The sequence below is a fragment of the Anser cygnoides genome, chromosome 5, assembly GCF_040182565.1.
Source record: "Anser cygnoides isolate HZ-2024a breed goose chromosome 5, Taihu_goose_T2T_genome, whole genome shotgun sequence".
Classification (NCBI taxonomy): Eukaryota; Metazoa; Chordata; class Aves; order Anseriformes; family Anatidae; genus Anser; species Anser cygnoides.
In genome coordinates, this window is record NC_089877.1 from 37,982,159 (window position 1) to 38,009,788 (window position 27,630).

At 36.9% G+C, this 27,630-nt stretch overlaps 1 protein-coding gene across 7 annotated transcripts in view; it reads right to left on the reverse strand.

The window, feature by feature from the left end:
* The window catches only part of KCNQ1 (potassium voltage-gated channel subfamily Q member 1), a 408,236-nt gene that overhangs the window by 235,896 nt on the left and 144,710 nt on the right, over positions 1–27,630 (reverse strand). For 6 of the 7 annotated variants that reach the window (XR_010831793.1, XR_010831794.1, XM_066997896.1 and 3 more), the window contains exons 3-12: positions 25,815–25,941; positions 24,026–24,104; positions 22,945–23,041; positions 22,158–22,298; positions 12,324–12,434; positions 9,777–9,872; positions 7,391–7,513; positions 6,238–6,379; positions 2,748–2,813; positions 340–460 (exon numbers count right to left, since the gene is read on the reverse strand). Coding sequence is in view for 5 of the 7 variants with exons in the window: in XM_066997896.1 (XP_066853997.1) it covers positions 340–460; positions 2,748–2,813; positions 6,238–6,379; positions 7,391–7,513; positions 9,777–9,872; positions 12,324–12,434; positions 22,158–22,298; positions 22,945–23,041; positions 24,026–24,104; positions 25,815–25,941 (1,103 nt within the window). In the remaining 2 variants the exon portion in view is untranslated. The remainder of the gene's footprint in view (positions 1–339; positions 461–2,747; positions 2,814–6,237; positions 6,380–7,390; positions 7,514–9,776; positions 9,873–12,323; positions 12,435–22,157; positions 22,299–22,944; positions 23,042–24,025; positions 24,105–25,814; positions 25,942–27,630) is intronic. The other variant, XM_048066574.2, reaches the window with a different exon arrangement.

Genomic DNA, 27,630 nt, shown 5'->3' on the forward strand with positions numbered 1-27,630 from the left:
GTTATTCCTCTGGAAAATGGTGGAGGGATTAATATAATTCTCAACAGGCAAGTACTCCCACACGTTGTCTCCATGTGAAAATCCTGAGGCTATCAACCACCAGCTGCCCACAGACATTAGCTCAAAACTAAAGCTGTGTGTCACAGCCAAGTGAACTTTTTCTTTAGGTCAACATGAAGATTTACTGGCACTCAGAACAGTATACACCAACTTCAAGGTAAAAGAGTTTGACGCAAATATCTGAGATAGCCCTATCAGCTCCATATTTCAGCTCCTCCCACCTGGATTGGCTGCTCTTGTCTAAGTCAACTAATGCACAATTCAATAGCCTTGACTTACTGTGAGATGTGAGTTATTGGGGTCAACAGAGTTTCACCCTCCAGGTCAAGCTCATCGGCAAAGCTGTTGGTCCTGATGAAGGGTCCTGTGTTCACATCTAAAAACGTCGGGCTTTTTTTCACTGTGAGGAAATATGCAGATAACAGTTAAAGCAATAACATTTGGCTTTTCAAGGAGGATCTACTGCTTGTTTGGATCTCTGAAATATTGTACATTTTAGCAGAATATTGAAAACAGAAGTTACTACAAAAAATGGGCATATAGCTCAGAGCTCATGAAAAGTAGAACTAATTCTTCTTGAAGCATTTCAACTTCTTAGGACTTAAAGATTTTTTTTTCCCTTTTTTGTTGTTCATACTCCTCGTAGACTAGAATTCAGAGTATCTATATCACAGGCAACTCCATGCCTTATAAAAGTTATTGTACAGTAACTTTTGTAAAAACAGCCATGTATATATCCTACAGCAGCAGTGTGTGAGCACTTCAATGACAAGATCAGTTTCTTTTTATGTCATCTCTATTTCATGTTTTAGTTCATATAAGTGGCTTCTGGGCTGTAATTACTGTGACTAGGATCAAGAAAATAGGCCTAGATCCCCCAAGGAGCCTAGGCATTTTCATGGTGAGATGTCTACAGGTTCCCAGTCCCTCTCACTATTCAGCACAGGGATGCCTCAAGTGTCAACCCAGATATGAACTAGGTGTTGAGATGTCCAGTTCACCAGGAGGATGTCCTAAGTGGGAGGACTATTTTGCAAAATGTCAGAAATTGGAAGTTTTTAGTTACTTTTACACCAACACTTTCATGCATCCAAGAAATTAGGCAGAGTGGTATAGATTTCATTTTTAATTTCAGGCTCCTAAATTCTGCCAGACTAACATTAAGAACGCTAAGTGCTCTTTTGAGCGTGGTCCTGACATTTGCCGGAGAAGCCACAAAATTTCTGTGTATATAAAACCACTATTGTATTTATACTTGACTATAAAAACGTGCACAGAGAATAAAAACAACAGTAAGCAAAATTCTGTAGAAATTCCCTAACACACAACCATTTCACTCCAGTAAGTTCTCCTCACACGTAACAAGAAATCAAGATTGTACCTCAACCCACTAGCTCTCTGGGAGCACTGAGATGAAAAGCTGCTTAATAAAAGGCAAACATATTCTCTCCCTCCCTCTTTTTATTTTAAAATTTTCTAAGATGATCATAATCAAGATCACAGCCTGTTCTGGTGACCAGAGTAGCCCTATACTCCTTACTCTCTCATTCTTAAATGCTGCTTCAGTATAAAGGAGCAACCACATCAAAACACTTCCATTCGACCTGCTTGCACAGGGTGAGGAAGGGCCTAGGGAAGCAAATGACGTTAGTCAGGGGTTCCCTTCCACAGAGTGCCTTGAAGCAAAGCTATAGCAGAACACCGAGGAACATACACTGCCTCAGGTATCCCAGGCAAAAACATTGCTGAGAACTTGCAAAAACAGCGAAGCAGAAGAAAAGAAACTAAAGCCTGCCATAATCTCTACCAGTCTGGTACAAAGACCAGCTACTAACTGTAATATTGACCAACAACTTCCTAACCATCTAATATAGACAACATAAAAATTCATAGCCATTGAACTCCTGAGGACTGTTTCTAACAAAGCATTGTTTAAAAAAAAAAAAAAGTATGTTAAAAGGGCTAAAAAAAAAAAAAACAAGAAGCAACTTCAGAAATTCGTTTTCAATGGATAATAATGAGTGAAAAGAAACAAAACAGATACAGCAAGGGATATTTACCATAATTCAGGGATCCCCCAAACTTTATTTTCTATATATTTGACGGCTAGCAGTAGCAACTATGGTAGCAGGTATGAGTATCCAACTGATAATGCTGGACACTACTTTGAAATGGCAGAGAATACACTCCCCCTAACATCAGAATGTCTGCTCTAAAAGACAAATACTGAACTTTTTATCAATGATTATAACCACAATAGTAAGAAATTAGTGATGAGTTTTCTATATTACCAACACAACAATTTTGGATACAATATGAAACGTATAGAGATGCTTTTCTGGTACTGGAGTATTTAGCTAACAATACAAAGTACTTTACACTTACCCTTTTGCAAGGACAGTCAACAATTTAGAGCACTTTACAGCATTTTTCATGGAAAACTTGAATTTTAATTAATGCACTTAAAAAAATAACCCTGTTCTGCAGATTTTTTTTATTATTATTAAACATTTGCAGTTTACAACCTGAAAAACTTTCCAAACTCAAAATTCTACTGAGATGCCTATGCTTTCTTTAAAAACCAGCACTATAATTTTCTGTGCCACAACAGGCAATTCCACACAGAGCAGTGGAAGGATTTAGTAATTAACAAAGGTGATGGAGCAATGAAATATTATCAGCTTTACCTGGAGAGGAAGGAGCGCTGGAAGATTGCTGGTCTGTGGAAAAGGATGGCCAGGAGCGCTGACAATCTGAGTCATAGTAAAGATACACATAAAACAGAGATAGGAGAGGGAGAAAAAAAACAAAAAATAGAAAAAAGTTCCAGACAGGCAGCTGAGGAGATGCAGACATACCTAAAATACAGTAAGTTGTACATGACACCTTTAAAAATAAAAAAGTACTGGCAAAGAGAGTTTCTGGGAAACTCTTCCATCGTCTATTTCATACTAGCAGAATATTAAATCACCACTAGGGGAGGCATTGCGCCTCTTCAAACATTCTTCACCGTGTTGATGCAATATATTGCTTCCTACATGCCAGTCCTGTTTTGAAAAAAAGTAATCTTATGTTTGCCTCCTCCTTCCTGACTTCACAGCTCCCTCGAGTGTTTCCCTTTCCAAAGTGTACAACCTTGTATGGACTCCTCTTGGTCTGGTTCATACTGTCCACAGTGTAGGTAGCTCCTGGCCAGATTTCAGTCTGCCACTGAAGGTAGAAATTACCTGACATCCCATAAAAAGCACTTATAATTGCCAGGTTCAATCATTTAAGCCAAGTGCCTACCTCAAGCTGAATTTAAAGGGAAAAGTTTCAGGCAAACAAGATTAGTCAATGCTGAGAAAGACTCAGGAAAACATAACACTTATGTTATGTTTAGTTCTTTTAGTCTTGTCATTTTAGTAACTATTTAATTGAGAAAATGCCTGTGTATTCATATACTGGGACAGAGTGATATTCTTCAGAAGTGTTGACTTTTTCTTATGCAACGAGAAGAACTCAAAATATAAATGTGACAGAGTGAAAAAAAAAAAGAGAAAAATCAGAAAAAAACCACCCAATCCTCATTTTTGCAAGTGTTCTGTCAGTATCAGGCATGCTCTTCAGTCCTTGCTGAACTGATGATGCCAGGAGAAAGGAGGTATGTAATTTTATTCACACTTGCTACAAATATACACTTCCTTCTCTATTTCTTTGAGTCCCTATCAGAACAGTGTTAGGTGAACTCTCAGGTCCACTGAGTTTACTCTGCCTGGCTAGGAAATTGAAACTATGGTGGCTGGCAAAGCTCCTGTGATGTTTCCCCAAGATGAAGAAGTTTCTTGTTTTGTGTAGAACAGGTGGCTTCATGGCTCTTGTTCCTCTCCTGAGCTTGTTCCACCACGCTCACCCCCAGTGGGGATGCACCCCTTGGAACACAGGAGAAACATGGAAGCAGGAAAATGGGCAAACCAAGGACTGGCCAGGGGAGTCAGGGAGATTCAGTTTGGTTTGTGCTCTTTTACCACCTTAATTACAGCTATGATCCATGTGGGTTCAAATGAGAAACAGAACCCTGTATTTTCAGGTGCTTAAGTCCAAGTCTGAGGATCCTTACACTTGATTAATGAAAAGAAACCTCTACTGTCTCCAGTGGATGCAGTGCAGAAAATTTACAGGTGGCTTGCAGCACTCTCATTAATCACAGGGTTTTTTTGCCTAGACCTAGCTCAAATCCTAGAGTCTTTGGGGAACACTCAATTGTTAAGAAAGTGCCTAAACAAGCACATTAGAAACATCACAGGACTACATGGCTGCTTAAGTGATCACAGAATCCAGACAAACAGTAAAATAAATTATTTAATTTATGGGTCCCCATCTGTTCATGAATATCTACAGAGCATTTTTACAGGAACAGATGCACCTACTTCAGACTGCACAATTTTGGAGGTCAAGTCTGGACATTTTTCTTCCATCCCAGTCTATTTGTTTAGAAATTAATTCTTAGTTATCTGAGCATATAACTTCATTACTAGATGAATTATAGCTTATATTACTTTTATGTTATCTTTTGGTATTGATTATACATACACTAGCAATTTTTCTCAATTATGAAGAAACAACAAGTGATAATCTACTCATAAGCAAATATTTTATGAGTGCTCACTTTTCTCTTTGCATTGGAACTGTGTGTGCGATTGCAATTATAGTGTGAGAAGGTAAAGTTTGGGTCTGTCTAGATCTCCTTGGCTGCAAAAGATTTCTTAGAAACTATACAGCACTAGACACACATAAAAAGCACTGCAAAAAATGTTACATTGTCATAAGCTGGCATGCCAGAAATAAAATTTTCCTCAACTTACCAAGCAATTTTAACATTCCTGTTTGTCCTGTATACTTGTAACAGTTTAGAGAGAGCAGAACACAGATAAAAAAGAAAAAAGGTAAGTGTCAGAAGAAATTAGAGAAAATCCTTTTAATGAAAGCTATAGAGCTGATTTTTGAAGTGGCAGTAGTAGGCTGCCTGCAAATCACATTATCCTTTAGAAGCTTAGAGATAAAAGGTAGGACTTGGCAAATCAACGCATCTGAAGCATCATTCATTGGATTGTGCTGAAGACAGATATCTGTACTCAAAGCCTGATACACAGGGTAAACTTACTATTTGCCCACATTCTAACAGTTAGGTCATTTCTATCGCCAGATGCAAATCGCAATCATTCCTTAACAGAAGCCAAGAAAGAATGGAAAAGCATGAATGTCGCAGAACAAGAAATGTTAAAGAAATGTGCCATAGAGTACATGGAAGGTGAGACTTTTTGCCTGAATTAAAATATGCCTGGTGCCAGCCCACATTTTAATCTTATTTTAACGGTCATTAAATTTAATCCAGTCTGCCAATATTTTTTCTTTAGGAGAAAAGTGCTTAAGGCATCTATAATCAATAAAGCTTACCTTAAAAATTCACTCTCATTTTTGTTGTCAGAATTGGCAAACACAAATAAACACAATTGGCATACATAAATAAAAACTCCTAGTAAAAATTGCATTTGTAAAAACAAACAAACAAAAAAAACAACCAAAAAGCAGTGTAAACTCAGAGTTATTTTGGAAGTTCATTATAACTAAGGCATCTGTAACTAATGCATCAATAAGGTGACTATCAAATTGTACCTATTTGTACAGTGACAGTTAATACAGATGGATCTACATTTGTTTAAAGTACGTCTGCTTTCAAAATTTGATTCACAGCCTACTCCAATGAGCAGATGGCAAGAGCACATGATGGTTTCACATAGCAGACTATGCTCAGAGAGGCCAAGACACGTCAGTCCTTTTTGGTTGAGGTACAAGCACAATAGTAACATGTCCTGGGTAAATTTCACATGGAAAAGCTGACAGCTAATAGCTTCAATAAAATGAAGAATTGTGGATTGTAAGCACCAGCCTCTGAGATGGCAGCTCTTCTGGCAGGCAGAAATGACAAATAATTTTAGTTTGTCTATAATTGAGTACATTCATTAAAAGAATAGTTGAAACTTAACCAGACAAGCCAGCAAAGTCAAAAAGCAAAGTACTGTTTCTTCAGAAATAAGGACAACAACTAGTTTTGTCCTTTCTCTCCTACATATTAAAGACTGCCTATGTGTAAATCGCCAATACAGTTAACTGGCATTTTATAACAGAATTTCTTACCAGAATTTTCATATGTATCAAAACTGAAATCAGGTTTCCTGTCATCAGACACATGGTCATAAGTGATGTGTGGAACAGTTAGCATCTTATCTGGAGAAGAAGGCCCATTGTCCTTGTCTAACTTAAATTTCTTCTTCTTAACCTAAAAAACAAACATATATTAAATTACCAAACCAAGCCACATTTAGTAAGATCTTCATTGTCTTTAATAATAATGAAGCCCCTAATGAGCTATAACCACCTAAAAGAGTACCTGACCAATAATACTTTCATTATACTATACTGTGCATTTCTCTGCAAGAGTGCCCCCCATTTCCCAAAACTGTCTAATTAATAGAATTCCACACATCATCACATCACACATCCACACATCAATCCCCTGACTGAAGTAAAAAAATCTGCTAGCTCCTCAACGGTTTATATAAATCAAACTACTCTAGAATATCTTCACCATTTAGTGGACACAATACATCATACCTTCAGCAAAGAGCAAATAGCTATAGTGCTACAGAACTCAGATGAATCTGGGATACTAGGAGAAATTTTTGTAAAACATCCTCTCCTTTCCAGAGCACAACTATCCCGCCCTACTATTCCAATAGAGAGGATGAAGTATTAGATAACAAAGATTCTGGCAAAGTTTTTTTTTCTTGCTGTATTTTAACAACAACAAAAAATCTTAAGTTATAGAATTGGTGGATATGAAGATACTGCCACATGTAGGCGCAAGATGTCTTCATCACAGAAGTTTAAAGAGCCATAAAATCAATAGCTGACAGAAGCACCAGAGTTGTGTTTTTTTTTTTTTTTTGTTTGTTTGTTTGTTCTTTAACCAATTTGGAAATATTCATTTTCTTTTTCTCCTTTGCTTATACTTTTCCAAATAACACTGAGTTATTGATTGATATGCCTAAGTTCATTATTGTTCTTTTCCAAATCCATTAAAAAAGTCACCTTTAGGAAGTGAAGCAAATTAAGTTATACTTTAAACCTATAGTTACTGAAAATTCCCAAACTGAGTTGTAATTGAAACTTTGAAACCCAGTAATACTCTGTAAAATAAACACTATAAAGAGCCTCTAGAACATAAAACAAATTAAATCCAATTTAAAAGTTTGAAACTACTATAAAAAGAAATGTTAGTTACTGATACCATCACAGATTTCTTCGGTTTTGGACTGGGTGACAGCAAATGATAATTTCTGGCAGGTTTTCGAATGTATATTTTCCATGTAGAAGAGTCTGGGTTTTCAGCTGCATAGCATCTCCATGCAGTCTAGGGCAAAAGTTGTAAGCAACAGAACAATTAATGCAATCGGAGTTGTAGCTACCCATACTTCCAAGTCAGCATATAAGACATTCTTTATTTAAAAGTGTTCTTGGATTTCCCCCATGGAAATATTAACTCAGCATGGGTCAGAATTCTTATTCAGTAAACAGAAACCACCGAGTCTGAACTGGGCAAAGCGGAAAACAAGATCAATCTTTTGAAGTGCAACTTTTGTTTGCATTAGCAACAAATAATAAAAGAGAATTCTAGACTGGACTCAAAAGACTGGGGTTGAATTTCTTGTTCTTCCACAGTTTCCCTAAATGACTTTCAGCATTTTGCCTATTGCATCCTGTGTTTCAGGCCCCTACTCAAAAACCAAAAATCATTCCCCCATACCTCCACAGGAGTGCTGTCAGGAAAAAAAAGCAATTGTGATATGGTCAGTAGGGCTATATTCTTACAAAGAAATGATTGTGGGAGAGCACATGATGGAACAGCACTAATAGATAACCAGGAGCCCAAAATCAAAAGCAATCCTCCACCTCCCCCAACGACTAGTGATTAAAGTACTATGTTCAAAAACAAAAAGGAGGAAAAGCAGGGATAGGAAACGAGACCAGAAACAAAACACTGCTGCATTCTCTCTTAAAATGTAAATATATGATCAGGGATTATTAATAATTAGCCTCTAAATTCAAATGGTAGATCCTCACTTCCACACTACAGAAAAACACACACATATCTATGTAGTTACACACACAAAATCTGAAGTGGGAAAGGGCAGAAAACACAAGATGAAAGAAAGAAAGCAATGCAGAATGGTAAAGAAAAATCAGACAGCAGCTGGAAAATAAAGGATTAAACAATCACCATGTAATTCATGGTTAATAACAATTGGCCTCTAGAAGAGAATAAGAAGGAATAAGTGAAAAGCTATCACTAATTTCAGCTGTTGCCTTGCCTTGTTCCCATTTCATAATCTTCTTGGTTTAAATATAATCCTTTTGTAAATTAGTTGTAGAGTACTTATTCAAATGGGCTTCTAGAGCTCCACAACCACTAGTAAATTGCAATTGTCACTTATTAATAACTGGTAATCAGCAACTCATTGTCTACCCTTCACTCCTCAATATTTCAGACTGAGACAAGCATGGTATTCTAGAGACGCAATCTCAGACTTGCTGGTATTTTGGGGTCGATTTCCCAGAAGGATTGATGGGAACACTAAAAACCCATTCTTTGCAAAACCATACCTTTTTCTGACCATACAATCCAAATGAAACACAGAGAATGAAGACTTTTGGCTAATCTGTAGCTATTACCAGAGCCTTAAATTTAAACCTTTTTCATATTAACTCTGGGACTGTTTAGTTTCAAGCATAAACTTTACAGTTAGCTACTGTTTCTATAAAGAGCCTGACCTGGAAATCCACATTCACTCATGAAGCTGGAGAAATAAGTCATATGAGAACGCAAAAATGATACGGCTTAGGTGTACATCTACTTTTTTTTTTTAATTTTATCCTGTAATTCTAAAGCTATGTGCAGAAACTGCATGATGGAAGAAAAGTTGGAAAAAACCCTGCAATGAAACAATATTAATACACCTCCAGAGTGAAATGCTGGCTCTGCTGAAATAAAGGATAAAATCTCATTGACCTTACTGACACAGATCCGCAACCATATTTTTAACTGAGGGGATCAAAATTTTTCTGCCTTTTTGTTATCCAACACAAAAAGACTGATTTTGCAGAATCTCTGTGTTTCCCAGTCACTTACAATGGCACTGAAAATTGCAGACAAGATGTTTCCTATTTAAGACGCTGACTTAATTCTCCTAAAATTGGGATTTTTAAGAATGTATTTGTACCAAGGAAAATGAAGCATATCTGACATTTGTGTTTTTAAAAAATAAATTGCTCCTTGTAAATACAATTTCACATGAAGTCTCTTCTCTGTTTTTCACTATCGCAAGCACAGCATTTTATAATATTTTCCACAGGTAAATTAACCAATAACCACACAACAGCCTTCAGTTTTCATTTTAAAGAGCTGAAGCAAAGAATTGGCATTGATTTGGGAGTGAAGTTTCTGCTCATTGGTTTACATTACAGGTGGGATTTCCAAATCTGTTTACGAGACTTGCATCTGCAACTCCTATACTTTTTTTTTTTAAAATGTGAATTAGGCCCAAAAATACTGCCAAGTTTTGAAGAAATTACAAATGGAGAGAAATGATAGTAGGCAAAATGCAAGAACTCGGTACCTGTATGAGAGAGGCAGCAGCTGGAATTTGACGGTTGAAATGCTTCTGTCTTTGTTTCTGCTGTACCTTTAGGGCAAAGCCTGAACCAAGAATTCCCTGTGGTAAGAAAGAAAACACAGATTTTTTATTCTTTGTAAAGGAGGAAAAGAAAGCACACATAAGCTTGCCGAATTATGTTGTATTAATGAACTCCCATTCTGCATCATAAAACCCAACTAATTACTTAGAGGAAATGACTTAATACTGTTAAGTTTTTAGACTCAGTTAGTATTACTTGTTGAAACAAACTATGAATGCTGTCGTGCCCTGATCCAAAGCCTATTTAAGCCTACTGGGCTCAAACACTAAAAAGCAAGCAGAAATAGTATTTCATACCCTCCAGAAGTCTCATAAATGCTTGTGCAAGGGAACGATAGAGCAGGGAAAAATATTAACCTGATGTGCTTAACTTCATTTTTATGAGAAATAAAGCTTTTTAACTGTAGCATGGCAATTCCTATTTCCATATGTTAACCCATGCAGGGATAGGAGGACAAGAGGAAAAGGACCATTACAACACAGGCAGGACTGTGGTGAGTTCAGCAAGAGGCCATCTAATCAATTCTCAGGACAAGGGGCATGGACTAATGGCACTGAATGGTGTACAACCCAAAACAACTTCCAAATGTAATGTAACTTAAGTCCATAATTACATATAGAGCAAGTCATTTATGTAGTCATGTGCATAGCTATAGACATATTTAACAAAGATTTTAGTAACACAGAGATAAGAACACATCTTCTATAAATCAGCTTACATGACTACACCTACTCAAAAAAGCATAATTCATTTTCTACATATGGTAGTCAAGGTGTCAGGGCAGCCAGTGATCTTGGCTCAACCTCTAAGAAACGTATTAATCATCCAGTATTTTGAAAGAAACAGGAAAGACCCTTCCTATTACAATCATTGAGCAAAGATCAAAGAGTTAACAATGATCAAACATCACTTATTTGGAAAACGCAGAATCGTTGCTAGACCATGAACCCAAAACAGTTTTGTTTAGCCACAATTACTTCTGTCTGTGATCTTAGCCTGCTCGTCTGCTTAAAATGGGAGCAAGACGTATGCAATAGCTACTAAGTATCAACTATTTACCACTAGAGCTTCAAAATCTTAAGTTTCCCCTTAGGGCCAACTCACAGAAATAGCTTAACTCAGTAATAAAATCACAGTGATAAAGGTGGGGGGTGTTCTTTTATTTCTACAGTTAGGAAAAACTGACAGGTAAACATAAAAGCAGTGCTGTGAAGGTGAGGCTACTGTACGAGTATTTATAAAACATCTTTGCTGGCATTCAAGTCTGAGGAAAAAAAACTCAGCCAAAAAAGCAGCTTTGGCATTTTTCTTGCAGATCATTTCATTTACTAAACCTCCCTTCTAAACAAGGAACAAACATGAAAGGTCAGACTGAGGAGGGAAGACAGAATATACTTTTAATGGCAAACTGATGTTGGAGAGTCTAAAAATCTACACTCAAAAGCACTACAGCTTTTACAGAATGACTAATTTTAAAAAGCAATTGTAGTTTTAATAGCTGCTGTTACATGTCATGAAGAGTTTTTGTGGATGTGCTGGCATAAAAGCATTATTTTTATCCATTCTGTCCCCATTACTTCCCTGCCATAGCTATACTATGCTGACAGAACTGTGTCACTGAAGTAAAAAGCTTGCTGAAAATAAAGCTAGCAAGATTCTGACAGTAGGGAGTATTCTAGATAGATCTAGACCTTTTCACCCCTTTCACACCAGATTGCAGAAAATTTCTGACAGCATGATTCAGGTCACACAAACATTTTAACAGAACAATTCACAAATATTGCCAAATTTGTGAAAGCAATACCTTTAACTACTCTTTGCACTGACTATTTTGGGGCTTTCAAACCACAGCACATCTTTCACTGATTTTGAATTTACTCTTAGTACTCAGGTGCCTTGTTTCTTGTTAGAAAGTACTTGGGAAGTTGTCCTCAGTGCAAACAAAGAGCCAAAACACTTAAAATCTCAATCCTAAATCACTTCTGAAAATGAGACTTTGGCTATGGTCAGACATTAACTTGGCAAACTGCATCAGCTGCCAACATAACTGGCCCTGACTGCTTACTGTTGCCTCTGCCAGTGACACCTTTTCTGCAGTTTTGCCAGAGGAAGGGTGTGTATGAGAGCCTTGCAGTTCACCTTGGACTTAATCAGTTGAGTAAACTATGAGTGAATGCTATAAGAAGCCAAAACATCACTAAATCACTGAGTCCAGAGATATGTAGCATGAGAAATACTTCCTTTGCACTTCTCAGGTAGGCAAAAAAGTGTTTTGGTTTAAACATCCCCTTCTCAAATGTATAGAAAAACTAGCATTGTATGCAATAAACACTCTTCTTTTTTTTTTTTTTTAAACTACTCAAAGAAGCTTTTTAGCTTCTGAAGTTTAAAGGATCATTAACAGAAAGTTTCCTCTGATGAACAGTGGGTCAACAGCAAATTGCCAGCAAAAGCACAAAATAACCTACCGCAGGTAGTGCAAAAAACGAAATTGCGAACACTGAAAAACAAGATGCAATGGTCTTTCCAATCCAGGTCTGAGGCACTTTATCCCCGTAGCCAATAGTTGTAACTGTCACCTGTAAAGAAAAATACTTAGAGCATTACAGAAAATATTAGCATGGCAGTTTCGGGTTGGTTTTTCTTAATTTATTTCATTTTTATTGCTTTATTTTAAGGAAACTTGAGTCGCATTCCTAACTCTCCCAATGACAATCTGTGCTATATTAATGGAGGCAGTTCTCCTCTCTGGGTTTGCCTCCCCACCTATAACAGAACAAAAGAGGCACAGGAAATTGAATTACAATAAAATACGTATTTAAAATCTTGTAAAGTAACACCATTAATTTAAGTCTTCATGGCTGAGACAACTTTACTGTATACGAAGTTACTGGGATGTGGGCTGCCTGCCCATGTCAGACCCTTTCCTTAGGGAGAGGCTGCCAACAGCTCTGAATTGCTGATTTTCTTTATGGACAGCGGATGTTTGCTGAAGAATTTCAGGGCTGTTGCAAAGAAAGACTATATATACTGTAACTGTGGAATATGAATGGGGTCAGACATGAAGTATTCTACAGAATAATGTTGGTATAAATAGCAAGAGAAGCAGAAAAATTTCCATACAGCAACAGCTCCTTAAAACAGTCTAATGAATCACTAACTTGCATAGAACATCAAGAGCAAGAACAGATAATTTAATGCATGCATACAGGAAACATCTGTTGAGTTTGGGTTTCACTGAAATAAAGATTACCACCATGGTGACATAGCATAACAAGGCTTAATAAGTCATTATTTGCAGGAGCTCAAGGAAGGAATGGATTTGTTTCAAGCAGAAGGGATACATTTGGCATCTGAGAGCAATTTAAACTCACCTATGTCACAAGCTATTCCTGAATTTGGAAATTAGAGAGATTTTTATCTGTGACTTTGAAGAAAGCTAACCAAATCAGACCATGTAAAGCACACGAAGCTCTCAAGCAGTTGAAGCACACCTCAGATGCTGGCTGTTCAGATTTCTGACAGCGTGGGCATCAGCTGCCCAGGATGCAGAGGATGTCGGTCCCAGAGAGTAATACACAAGTGCTACCCACTTCTGAGCCCTGCAGCTGCTCACCCGTCTGCCTCAGTGTCCTCCCCTGCAACTGCAGAAAGGCAGTTACTGCCCAGGGCAGCATCAACAGTGGAGAGAAGGGAAGGAAAGGGCACGTTTATAGAGGCAAGATGTTTGTTAAAGGGTGAAGTGATGGAGAGCTTGGGTTTGGGGAAGTGGAAGGGCAGGTAGTCCAGGAAAAGTGTTACCATCTGCCATATTAATAATCATCCACTGCTATTAAAAGATAAGACACCACAGGGAAATACTGTAGGTTTACTTCCCACCTCAGAAATGCATGAAGCAAGCCATCTTCTTTCACTGTCCACCTTCTAAGCAATTAATCATTCTGTCTGTTTGGCACTTGGCAAAGGGATGGCTCTAGCTGTTGGAGGTGGTGGTGTTACAAGTTTATTTCAAATTATTTTTACTGGAAACATTCAAGTATTATCATTTCATATTAATTTAAGTTCTTGAACTGTGGCTTAGTTCCAAATTTGGTTCCTATTATACAAAAGTGTTTTAAGAATCAGTAAGGTAAGTTAAGAACAAATGTACCTTTACCTATATTCTTGATATTCTTGTTGAAATACCACCTAAATTCAGGGCCTGATGAGGAACTGAAGAGATGGGTCTTATCTCCTTACCTACACAAGATGGTCAGTTTGAAAGAAATCTTAAATTCTAATTACAATTTTCTACTAATAAAATATGGTATGGAAAAAATAGGAATGAATTCTAGCAAATACGATGGCCTCCAACACCTTCTTACGTAAAAGGTTATGAGACAAGCCACTGTTTTATGCCCCAGTTTTTGAAAAACTTTACAAATCCACGTGATGGAAAAGTTTTATCAGCCATTCTGTGTTACAGTTGTAATGTCATTTTTAAATACATACATCAACTAGAATTGAAAAAAAAAAGTGCTTTTAAGCTGACTAGAGTATAACAGAAGCATTCATACAAAACTATAACAGAAGAAGAATTCATACAAAATTCAGAGGCATTTACCTTCTCTTCCCCCACTACCATCCCCACCTATCCCTTCTGAATAGGTCTATATGAAGCATCAGTGACATAAAAACATTTTCTGTGTGGTTTGTTTGGGCTATATTTTTAAAAACATTTTGGAAATTGGGTTGCAAGTCACAATATGCGTTTAAGTTAAAATTTTTCTCTACACTCATAACTCTAATCCATCTACAAATGCATTGTATTCCAAAATTATATTTTCTTTTTCACCAAGATATATGTTGTTGAAACCCTATATACCAAGTTTCCACCCCAAATGATTTTTTATAGTCGAATTATAACCCCCTGAAGAGTACAATACTAATTTTGCAGTTGTAAAATAGGATCTCAAGATGGAAATAATGACTCAACTTCCACTCTAGCATGGCAAATACATTGGCATAATGAAACTAAATTGATACAAGAGCTCACACATTAAATTTTCACTGCAAAGCAGCATGGAAAACTAATTGTTTTAATTAGGAGCAAAATCATATTAATCCACTGACTATTTCAGAACTTTGATCTGATGTACATCACCACAGGCTTTGGTGTTACAATTAATCCTGTTCCCATTACATATGCATCAATAGTCTAAAGGAAGAAATTTGAAGCAAAAAAAAATATCTAGACAGCAACAACAAATAGCAATGAATGAGGATTTTATTCAAAGCTATCTGGATAAAATAAGTACAAACTAATCAGGTGTGTAATGATGCTCTGTTGATGAAATACTGAATACTTCGTGACAGTTTAGGTAGTTAGCTGCAGGATACAAGAGTGCATGACTCAGAGGCAGACACCACAGGACCGAGAAGCAAATACAAACTAAAAGATTAAAAAAGCCAAGCACTAAAGCAAATGAGGGAAAGTCATCCTACAGAAAATACCTTAACTACTTTGTTTCTAAGTTTATAGCACTGAAACCTCAGAATGAATTGTAGTGGGTATTTTTTTGCATACCAAATACCACCGAGAATTTTCTGACCCACTTAAACACTCATCTTGACTAAATCAAGCAATACGAGAACATCCAGAGACACACCAGAAACACTGACAGGTTCCCTGACTTCTTTGCAACTGGAGTACAGTGTAAATTGCTAAATGGTTTAAATGTTCTTCTGTAATGATCACATAAGAAGCCTTTCTACTGCTTGTCATCTTTATTCAACTGCATTCACGCAAGTTGAATATAGATTCTTTCAAACTTTCTGAAATCCAGGCAGCACAAGAGTAAACAGATTAGATACTTATGCTCTTATTTTACTATGAAGTGTGCGATCTGTATAAAGCTTAAAAACAAACAAAAAAAACAACCTAGTGATCTTTCAGTATTTTGAAATCTTTTAAGAATGACAATATTTTTCTTCCTTGTATATCTAAGGATGTTAGAGATAAGAGCTGATTCACACAACAAAAATTTCACTTGCTGCTGCAAATCACCTCTACGTACATCGCAGAGCCCTGAAAGATTCAAGTTATATGCTTCAGATGAACAAGTTAAGAAAATATGTGCTACAGGGCAAGCATTTAGAAACATCAGATTTAAAATTGTAATCTAAAACTGAAGAAAGGACTTCCTGGTCACCACTGCTATAAATATTTAAAGGGAACTTTTGGATTATTTTTTTTCTTGACATTTCAAAGTCTTTTTCATACAGTTATTGTTTCAGGTAAACGCCACCTTTTTTGATGTGGTTGATATACGTAAGTGAGACACAACCACATCTGAAGGACACTGAAAGACTTCAGTAACTTAGGATATGAAATAAAAATGGAACTACACACTCAAGGGCGAACACAACAAACAGAATATATTAACTTCAATGTCACATCTCTGAAATAACAGATCTTCAGTGCTGCCCAGCCATCACTTGGGGAGCCTAGTCTAATACCCCCTAAAGGTGGCATTTTCAGCCATCAAAATCAGCTCTAAATCTACTAGCCACTCTAAGCCTCCTAACCAAACGGTGGCCCAAACTAAACATCTCCACTTGTGAGATCTTATTGGGAAAAGTTAGTGAAACTCACCTAAAATTTGCAAAGTCACTTCTGTGCACTGAAAAAAAAAAAAAAGAGCCTATAGCTTTAACCAGCTTAGTAAGAATAAGTTTTTGTTTGTTTGTGGTTTTTTTTTCTGGTTGGTATTCTTTGTTTCTGGCTAGTTCAAGTTAGGCATATTATGCCATTTCATTCATTAACTCCTGAAAATACAGCCCCCTTCAGAAATTAATTAGCCTTCCCCCCACAGTTCCTATTGGCAGGTTCTGGAACAGAACCCGGAACAGGTTCTGACAGCAACAGACATTCTTGTAGGTTCCTGTCTTCATTTCTGAAAGCTGGGTTTCCAACCACGTTTTTTTTGTTGCACTGTTTCATGATCTCAGTTTATTCCCCTCCACACTTCTGTTGTCCAGCTCCTGCAGTACGCCCACCTGCGACACAGCATGCTCCAAATGCCGCAGGATCCCATTCTCAGTGTTGTGCCTCACAAACAAAAGCTGTTTCCACTCCCTCTTGTAAAATAGGCTATTCATCCCAATCACCCTGGCAGCAGTTCTCAAGGACGATGAGATATAGGGCAAACTTTATTGCATCAAAACAAAGAGAATTGTTCATTATTAGTGAATAGTCAGGGCTTATCTGAACAACTTTTTATTTTACTTCCCCCTACAATCACTCCTTACCTCATCACAAAGGTAACTAAAGTAGGAAAACTATCTAGCAAAAAGACTTAAAACCTCCAAGAAGATTGTTATTTGTGCATCAAAATTATTTACAGAAGATAATTATACAGTGACAACATATTACAAAAGCATTTTGATAGCTTTCACTTGGAATTAATGGACAATTTTATACTTGAACACAGTAGTAAACCTATAGTTACACACACAAGCAGTAAAACTCATAGGAGATCCAGCAGCTTTCTATCCTAGCCTGACAGTTGCATCCTAGCCTGATAATCCACTGCCAGTTGTTTAGATTTTACAGTACAGTGATACCCATTCCCTTTCTGTGGGATGCTGCAGGATGCCAGCCCCCCTCTGCTCACTCATCAGATGAAGGGGGAATAGCAGGAGGTCTGCTGGCCACCAGCAGTCAGCATGTAAAGTGAACAGCCAGCTCTGCCTACAGGATTTGCTCTCACCTGCTTGAGCATACATACTTCTCTGATCTACAGTAAAGAGTTTCTGTCAGCCAGAGCTTGCACAAGAGACTGTTTCTGCACAAAAAGCATCAGAAAACAAAGCAGCAAGTCGTCTCAGTCATGATAAAGGATGTGCTGGGGAAAATTATTTATGTACGCAGACAAACTGACTGCAAGCTCTGAACTGTTTGTGGAAACTCCAGTTTTTTTCCACTCTCTGTTGGTACTATTATTATTATACCTCACAAAACGTAGTAAGTATAAGAAAAAGAAAGAGCATTATTTAGGTACAACAAGAAAAAGAACACAAAGCATATTCAAGATAGCCAAATATTTTCAGAGGGAACTTTTCATATGCTTTCCCAAGAGAATATTTCCAGCCATGAGAGAAGAAATCACAGCCAACTTAATTTCAGCCTCCTAGAGACTTATTTCAACAGGACCACATTCTGTACTTGTTTTTGAATTTTAACTGAAAGCTAAATTCCTTAATTATATTTTTTCCAGGTCCTGGCATATTTTTTTTTTTTTTTTAAGAAATAATTTACTTTTGTTTCATCAAATAGAAGACAATTCTCTTTAAACTTTTTGGATTCTTACAGAAGGGTTTTTTGTTTTCTAGCTCCTTGGTACATTTGATAGAAGTTTAAGGCTTTGGGAATTAAGAAAAAATGTTTTGAGACTATTCTTTATCTGTAAGAATATCTACATCTGAACTTTGTAAGTAAGAAGTTTAAGAGATCCACATCTACCCCACAGATCTTTATTAATTTAGAACAAAATGTATTTGGAATTGCTCATGGAGCAATTAAAGCTCAGTGATGAGAAGAGTTCCACAAATTCTACATAAACACCACCACTTCAACCCAAAAATTAGAAGAAAAAGAATAGGCCTATTATAGTTGGTGTTCTTGACTTGTAAAGCACAAAAAGGATAAAATTGAAGTCTCTCTTTCTGTCCAGCATTCAAGTTGCTGTGCAATACTCAACAGCTTTTTTTTAATTGGAGGGAGAAGGTTCTAACACCCTCCCCCCCTTTAGGCGGCAACTTTTCAATATTTATGTTCAACTATTATAAATTAAACTTGTTCTTACAACACATGCTTAATTTCAAGTGGCATCTTCTGCAACTTTTCAGCATAACTTTTGAACAATTTTGATTTTCAATTTAAATTAAGAACATGTTGGTAGAATTTTAAGCAGGAATAGGGTTTTATGTATGCTTAGAAGCAAGCAAACTTGTCAATGTTTTGTTGAATTCAGTCCTTAGTGAGAAAGCACATATCTCTGAATTAAAGGAACAAGAAACTCTTTAGTTAAAGCTCATACTTGCAGCCTAGAGCTCAATCCAGTCCAATGGAATGGGCATAGTGCAATATCCACGCACGGCTATATTCAATAATCGCTTGTGGCAAATAGCGCTCATGATCAAAGAGGCCGTTAGCACAATCCACATAATGGTTTTCCTGAAGGATGTTTGTTCAGATGTGAAGGTTGGAAATTGTGTATCACTTAATGGATACCAAAAGGAGAGCTCCGCTCCATCTGCCTGAGGCATGACAGAATTAATGCTCAAGGAAGAAAGAAAAATAAATAAATAAATAAATAATGGAGACAATGAGCCAGTAACACTTCCTGTTGGAGATCATCTTTGACAGTCTAGGTAAGGGCATTTCACTCTTTTTTTTTTTTTTCCTTCCCAATTCTTGTTTTTATTGTCCAGAACCTACAGTAGGTCTTAAAAACTGTAAGCCTGGACAGGAAGGACAACATAACCAGAGTAAATTTGAATACTTGTACAGGGTAGTTGAAAGATGGATCATGTTACTTGTACTTTATTTGCAAATTTGCCTTTGTCTTTCAAAAGACATACAGACAGGCAGCCATTGGCATAATTGTTTATACAACATATTCTGCATTTAAAAGCAGCAGTAATACAGACATCTTTACTCTATGCCACAAGGTAACCTCGGGTTTTTCCAAGAAGCCCACGAACTGGCTAATAGCTACAGCCTGGAGTACTCAAGGAAACTCAAATAAAGCCCAGGAGGCCATTTTACATATGGAAATGGAACAGCAATATAGATTTATAAATAACAACAATGACAATGAAGAACATTTAATTAAAAGTTATGCACCCTATGGGTATGCCTATAGTCAGCAAAGCAAAGCAATAGAAAAGTACCCAGTTCCAGATGCAATTTAGTTGTGGTAACACAGACCTTTTAGATGATCTACGTTATACTATGCCACATATTCCATTGCCTTTTTTTAGCAGGGTAGCCATACACTGAGACAACTAAAAAAAAGTGCAATGTTGTAGACTAAAAAAAGTGGGGTGTGAAAACAGTATCAAGTACTTTTTCCTTAGAAGTGTTCTCTGCTACCTAAGGTAAGTCAGTACTGGGGCACTTTTTGAGAAGTGAGATCAACTATATGCCAGAGATCATGTATCTGTGGAGGTCTTTGAGAATGGAATTGAGAATTACCTTCTGCATAACCAATTCAAAACAGACAGAGACAGGTTTTCAGTGAGTAGAATTTGTGGTGCTTAAGCCATTCTGAAAATTTTGACTAAAACGTAATAGAAACTTTTAAGAACAGTTCAAAGTTCTTTTTGTTTTTAATGAGTTTAAGAACCTCATTAGGGAGCATCCTGACACTTACTGACCTCCCTGATACTGACCTAACCTTAATAGAGCTTTTCCCTAAAAGAAAGCATGAAGACTACTATGGTATCAAAACACCAAAAATGGATGGAACTGAATTCATTTCAGCTTTGTTTTGCTAAATCCTTTCAGCAGTAAGCAGAAGTACAGCACCTACATTTAGAGCAGAAAAAGGACACTAAATTCTATTTTTAATACTAAACAAGTTACTTTAGGGACTCACTGAGTACAAAACCACAGTCCAAATGGCATCCTGCAATATAATAAGTTACAACAGAGGAAGAATATGACCATAATTAAATCTGTTGACTAATTTAGTTGATTGTAACTAGAAAGACAAAATAATTGGCACACCTATTGAGCAGCAATTCCCTGAAAGAAGAATATTTCAATATCCTCACTGATCTCATTGCTTTTATGGAAGGCTTTACTGTATTTTCTGTAAACCAATCTGGTCTGTCACTTATTCAATTTTTAATGCTAACGCCAATGACAGCATGTGTTTTTAAATGCAGCTACATCTGCCACTGTTAATTACTGAGTCATCTGTCCCCTGTACTGAAAAATGAAAACACTGTGATGACATGAAAGCTTTGAAGAAGCTACTTGTCATTAACCGCTTCCTTGTGCTACAAACTAAGTTTTCTGATCCTAAAAGGGGCTGTATTTAATCACGGCAGAATGAAAGAGAACAGAATTCTGCAGCAGATCTTAGTAGCAACCTACACAAAACATCAGATCCATATAATGCTGTATATGAATTTCAGCACCAAGAGACCTGCAATAGACTTGCTCATGAATAGATCTTCCCTTCCTGAAATAGTGTGGTACTGTTTGTAAAGAGAAGACGATATAAGCACACACGCAGAGGCTTATCAAAAATACTTCGCAAGAAGGTATGTTCTGTTGGTGAAACAGTACTAGTTTCTAGGTACTAGTCCTGTACTTGTACATGAGACACAGTAGTCTCATTTTTAATGAAAGAAATCAGTTCATTTTGATTTAAAACAGCCAAAGAAGACTTAAGAAGATCAGCACGTTTTGAAAATGCAAGCATGGAATTATTAGTGATGCTGATGCATTTTAAAATATCTGTAGCACTTAATGATGACAGTTCATTTTATTAAGCCAATTATAACAGATAAAAACAAGCCATTGCTTGAATGCTAACGATAAGGAAAAACAGCTTACAAAAAGATACCTTTCTTTGAATCTTAAGAGGATGAGGAAAGGGAAACGATTACAGATGGGAAATCCCGGAACAAAGCAGCCAATATAGTATTTGCATACCGTGCAAGAAAAGAAAGAGGGAATTGTTACTAGCAGAAGCAACAAAATTAAAACGCTTACTAAAATAGTAGTGGTATGTCAACATAGTGCAGAGAAACGCCACAGAAAGATACCAAGTTGGTTCCAAAGCAATATAATCACTTCAAAACAGTCTTAAGTATCTCAGATACTCCTTGTTCTGGAATTAGTCATGCTGAATTGCAAATCATAGATAACCGTTAAAAAAAAACAACAAAGATAGCCCTGATTTAGAAAGACTTACCATATTAGAAGGTTGAACCCTACCATGAAAAAAGTAGCAAGAAATAAATGACTATAACAGAAGGGAAGACAGGTTAAAAAAATAATAGATATTTCTGTATCTAGTATACGTAACTTGATCACTTGTGATTGCATAAGACTATAAACATCAAATAAAACCACTGATCTTCTATACTATTTTCTTAGTTTTACAGAATTACAGAACTAGAACGTTTACCGTTGCAATAAAAGGACATTTCAAAGTGCTGTTCTTACTCCATGCCTGCTTGAACTATACTCCATATTTGAGGATGTTAACTACTTTCAGTACATGTGAACTTGCCATACTTACCACTCCCCACCACAGGGCATCTGCATAGCTGCCAAACTCTGTTTCTCCAGAATCATTTACAGCATCTTTTTCAGCCAGGTACACAAAATAAGAGGAAAAAATCAGGCCCAGAAATCCAATGTAGAGTGTAGTTATCAGTTCCTGCAAACGGGATCAAAATAACAGCATTACAATATTGCTGAGACATAAAAGTTACCTATCACTGACATTTTTTAAAAGATAACTACAACAGAAGAATGTAATTTCAGCAATTACTAAACACTGACACCAACTGTTGGCTGTAAGTTAGCATCCACTGAGCTCAGTGGTGAAAGAATTTACACAGTAGCTATTGACTTGGTCCAGCATGAACATTTCGGATAGAGAACCTAATACAACCACGTGTTCCTCACTTTGTAAGTGTGACACATTAACTTTTTGGTCATCAAAAATTCGTTGGATAAGCTTTTCAAATGCTGCCATATTCAAAACAACTTTGGAAAAAAGATGCATAATTTTTAGAAATGTTCAGATTCCCTTTTAGAAATCTCATTCCTGTGGTTAAATCCAACAAGTCAAAAGTTGGGCAAAGTGCAGGTGAACATTTTTAATCTTTTAGGAACTTTTTGTTCCCTGAACAGGGCAGAACAACCACACTTGGATAAAATAAATGACTGCCTGTTTCCACATTAAATATATTTGACATCATCAACACGTCTGCAAACACACTGTTCTGAATATAAGGACTTAAATTTCTGTTAAATGAATTGCATCGATTATTATGCCATTTTTGAGTACTCAAACTTACTTGTCTGTGTATGAACACGACTGATCCCAGAAGCCTCCATGTACCACCCTGACGGTCAACATGCAGCATTCGTAAAATCTGCAGGAAACGGATGCCCCTGGAACACATTTTTTAAATTAATAAAGAGGCTAAGAATACACGAGAAAAACAGAGGTGGAGAGGGGAAGCCTGTGTCTTCAAAGGACCATTTTGAGGGAAATGCATAGTATTTTATGGTAGACCTAGCAGCTTGTCTCTTCTCACTGCATTCACTCATTTTTCATCATTTGTTGTGAAGACAGCTCAGGAAGGTTGCAAAGGAGGAGGCAGACTCTGTATACATAACTGGTAAGGGTGACTCAAGAATTCAGGATTTTGGACACAAACTGTGAATGCTCTAGAAATCATTCATCAGTTTATATTTGACTTGCTCACCAGGATGGGGAACAATATACAGAAACAGCTAACTACAGATCCTTTCCTTTTAAGCACATCATGGCCAATTTGAACTTGACAGTCCAACTATATACATATATATATTTTTTTAATTTTATTTTTTACAAGAGTCACTGCAGCCCTAGAGCACTGTTGCAGCTAGTGCACAGAGCACAGTACACTGCCCTGTACTTTCTCATTCAGGAAAACCAAGTGGTGTGACCCTCCTGAGTACAAGGTGGATTCAGTCCATCAGGAGCTCACAACAATTAACCCCACGCCTTTTATGAAGCAGCAGCTTAAAGAGGTCATCAGAGACAAAGTGTGAAAGACAGTTGCTGTAAAACTGAGCCAAGAAACTAAAACAGGATTTGGACAGAACCCATGTAGGTGCATGGGAGAGGATGGGTACCTATATGTGCACCTCTACCCCCACCAACCATAAATCCATTACTAGAGCTAAGAAAATTATGACCAGACAACACACTCAAATTTTTATTTTCACTATACTTCATGGGATTATTATTTCACACCCATATGTGATTGGTGATCTGCTCTGTTACATGAATATCAGAGGAAAGACTGTTTTTCACCAGGAGGTAAACAAAGTAAAAAAGATACCCTATTCAAACTGACAGCATTATTTTCTTTTATTGCATATAATTACCTGATAGCTGAGGTTGCAAAGACTTGACCTTTAGAGCCCACACACAGAACTATCATGGAAGCAACAACTACAATTAAATCTGGAAAATAAAAGTCAATTGACAAAATTAGTTATTAGCATCTTGCAATACTTCTGCAAGGCTGTTACTAGAACCATGGCCAATATTACTTTAACACTTTGAACAGTGACCCCAAATGAAGATTTCCAGTTACATAACAAGATATCTCTGCTGTAACATATAAAGAAAATATAATTGTATAATATAATAGAAAGGTTTTACTGGGATGAGTCTGAGATGACCACATTCTAGATGAGTGATATGAGTTACTACAAAACAGCCTCAGCAGTCTGGATAACTTATTAGCTGGATTTCTTATATGCTCTGCTGTTTTAGAGACTGTTTTATTACTTGACAGAGTTTTTGGCTTTTATTTGATTTATCAGACAACTGACTTACTATTATTTAATCTCTCCAGGTCTGAAGGGTAGAGAAAAATTAGAATTCGTGTGTGTCTAGTTTACTTTAAGTCACTCATTGCCTTAGGACTGTATACTAAATCTGTCTGCCTCATGCCTAGTTAATTTTGGAAAACAATTCCATATTTTGGAAAATGAAATAGTTCTTGATACATATCTGGGAAAAGTGAACTTTGTTTTGCTTCCCAAGCTGAAATAAATCTGAAGCTGTTTCAGAACCTCTGCTGTGCTACATCTCAAGAGAAATGGATTGGTGAACAGCGTGCAAAGATGTGGTCAAAGCCGTTTTATAGTTGCAGTCACACCTGAGATGCAGTTGTTTATGCACACACACAGAGAAAAGAAACTATTTTATGATTGTAACAATAAATATCCAGGCACAAAATTTTGTAATTTACATTCCAAAAACTTGCAGATTGTTTAGGAAAACTATATCCTCTATTCAACAAATAGTGTTTCTGAGTAGTGGAAAAAACTATGTCACAGAACAAGGATTACTGTGCTTCTATAACAATACCCCTCTTCCAGAACTTGATTTGTTTATTCTATTTATATTTTGAGTGCTCCAGGGCAAGGGTCTTCAAATAGCTCTCTCAACATTGGTTAAAAAATACCGTATGGTTTTGGATTATTGTGTTTCTTTCAGTGAAATTATTAAATGCAGGACAAGCATTCTAAAAAAAAATATAGAGTTTTGACGTATCTAGATTTTGATAAAACTAGAATTCTTGGATATAATTTCTATGATGACTGAAGTCAGTTAGGAAACCAACTGCAGAGAAAATCAAGGGGAGTCAGGTGCCTGGTTCCAAAGGCATCACTCTGAAAACCAGTTTTTGATTCAATAAATACACAAAGTAATTACAGTGCATCTATCATGCTCCACCAAGCAGTGTGTAGTTCAGTTAGAATCCAAAACAAACTCATTAAAATATTCAAATGACTGCTAAAAAAAAAAAAGCTTTCCATCATCAAAAGAAATAAAGCTTAGCTATTATAAGTGTCTGGGACCCCAAGGTCGCAGGAGACAGGATTACGGGCAAGACTTATTTCTGGCAGCTTCAGATCACTTGTGAAAAGAAAACACTCTGCTCTTCTGGAAAAACAAACCAAGCTACATTTTCCACCTCCCACCCCCCACCCCCAAATAAGTGCCATGGATTCTTGGACTCTTTAGGTCTATGCTAATACTAATGACAAGAGCTCTTGCTTAATCTTTGCTTCAATTGCTATAGAAATTTCATTTTTCAGAACTTTCAAGGATGACTTTTACCTGATGTTTACATCAACTTTGCGAGCTGTGTGTACTCACCAATGATTGAAATAGGCTTCCTAGCAAAACGGAGCCTTCCCCATATTCCGACATATTTACTGCGGCATCCTGCTGACCACAACCGAACTACGTATTCTGTTCCAAAGAATACCACTAATACAATTTCCTAAAAGAAATAGACAGGGAACCAGATTAATTTTCTATTTTATGTCTTTCATCTTTTTTTCAGAATCTATTAGAAATGCAGAAATAAAATACAAAATTTGGAAGTTAAAAAACTATCAACCCTACCAAAATCATTTAAAGTAACACAGTAAAAGTGGCAAACAAAGAAATAAAAAATTAAGAGCAAGTTTAAATACTTTAATTGCATGCAGTTTGGCTCATCTACACGTGCGAGAACTGAAAACCACTCTGTACAATTCACTCGGTCTCTCTATTCAAACAAAAGGTTCCCTTACTGAGCCAAAGAAAACAAGCACAGTCTATATGCAGAAGATGAGTATTTTTCTAGTGTATTTCTTTTTGGGAAGAGGTGTGCTTCACATTCCACTGACCACATCAGCTTAACCACACATTTACTTATACTTTTTCAGTCTTCTTTTAATCTCATGTGGCTGAAAGTAACATTTCTGGTGCACTCACAGTAAGACAACAGGCACCCCTTCCACCTTCTTGTCGACAGTTAGAAACACAAGTCTAGTCCTGAAGTGCTGCTATTGAGCTCGGTGTTAACCACAGACTGACAACAAGGTATGACTTTGGAAATGCATACAAAGCCACAAATGTCAAAGACATCTGACACTCTCATTGATACACAGAGGTACACTTATGTTGTACTTGGAACTTCACGTGCAGATAAACCTGGCTTTTCTAGAGTGGCTGACCATGGCATATTCAGCATAGTTTCCCCAAAGCCAAGGAGCTGCAACACTTCCTCATCTGTAAACTCAGTTAATAACTGGTCATGCTATTACTGGTCAGAAAGAGTAAAGATAAGAAACCATGTTAGGTATCACAGCTGTATAGGATAATGCAGATAAAGAGAAGGGGCTGCTTATTACAGAGAGTGATTTAATATAAAGAGCAAGAGCAGAGATGCTGAACATTCTACCCAGTCTCCCCTATTTCTGCACTGGTCACTGCTGTTTTTCCATGATATCCAATTGGCAAATGGGACTCAAGGTACCTATGAATTTCTAAATTAACTGAAACACCTAAGATGCAACCCTAGCCCAGACAACACCAACAGGAGTCATTTCATCTGCTTCAAAAACACATGGGACGTTGCCCTGAATAGTCAGTAAAATAACAGGCCTGTAAGCAGTAAGAAAAGGGAAAAAAATTGCCACGCACCAATAGACCTCACTATATTCTTTCAGTGGACCTAAAACTCCAGTCTTCTGCTGGCATAACCTGCTCATCTCAGGGCACTACAGTGTTGAAGTTACTCTGTGACACAAATTTAGGAAGATGCTAGCCAGGACCGCCTTCCTTGGTTTTGAAAATCTCAATCTCTGCAAGATGTCAGATGCAGCAGAACAGCATCTCAATCGGTTATATTGTGTTCCAATTACATTTTCAGCATATAATGAAACTGTCCAGATTGTTGGTTGTAATAAATGTAAGGCTCCTACCCTTTGACCCAGCCAAGAATCCCTTCTACAGTTTGGTGCCGAAAGGATCCGTCAGAAACCTTCACGTATCAATAACTCATTTAGAGTATTATTAAATATTTTTTTCAATAAAGTCAGAGCTAAAGTCATAAATCTAAAAAAATAAAAATAAAAAAAACAGCCTCTGCAGCAGGCACTTTAAGGATGGACTGTGTGTTAAGGCAGCAGCTTCAAATGCA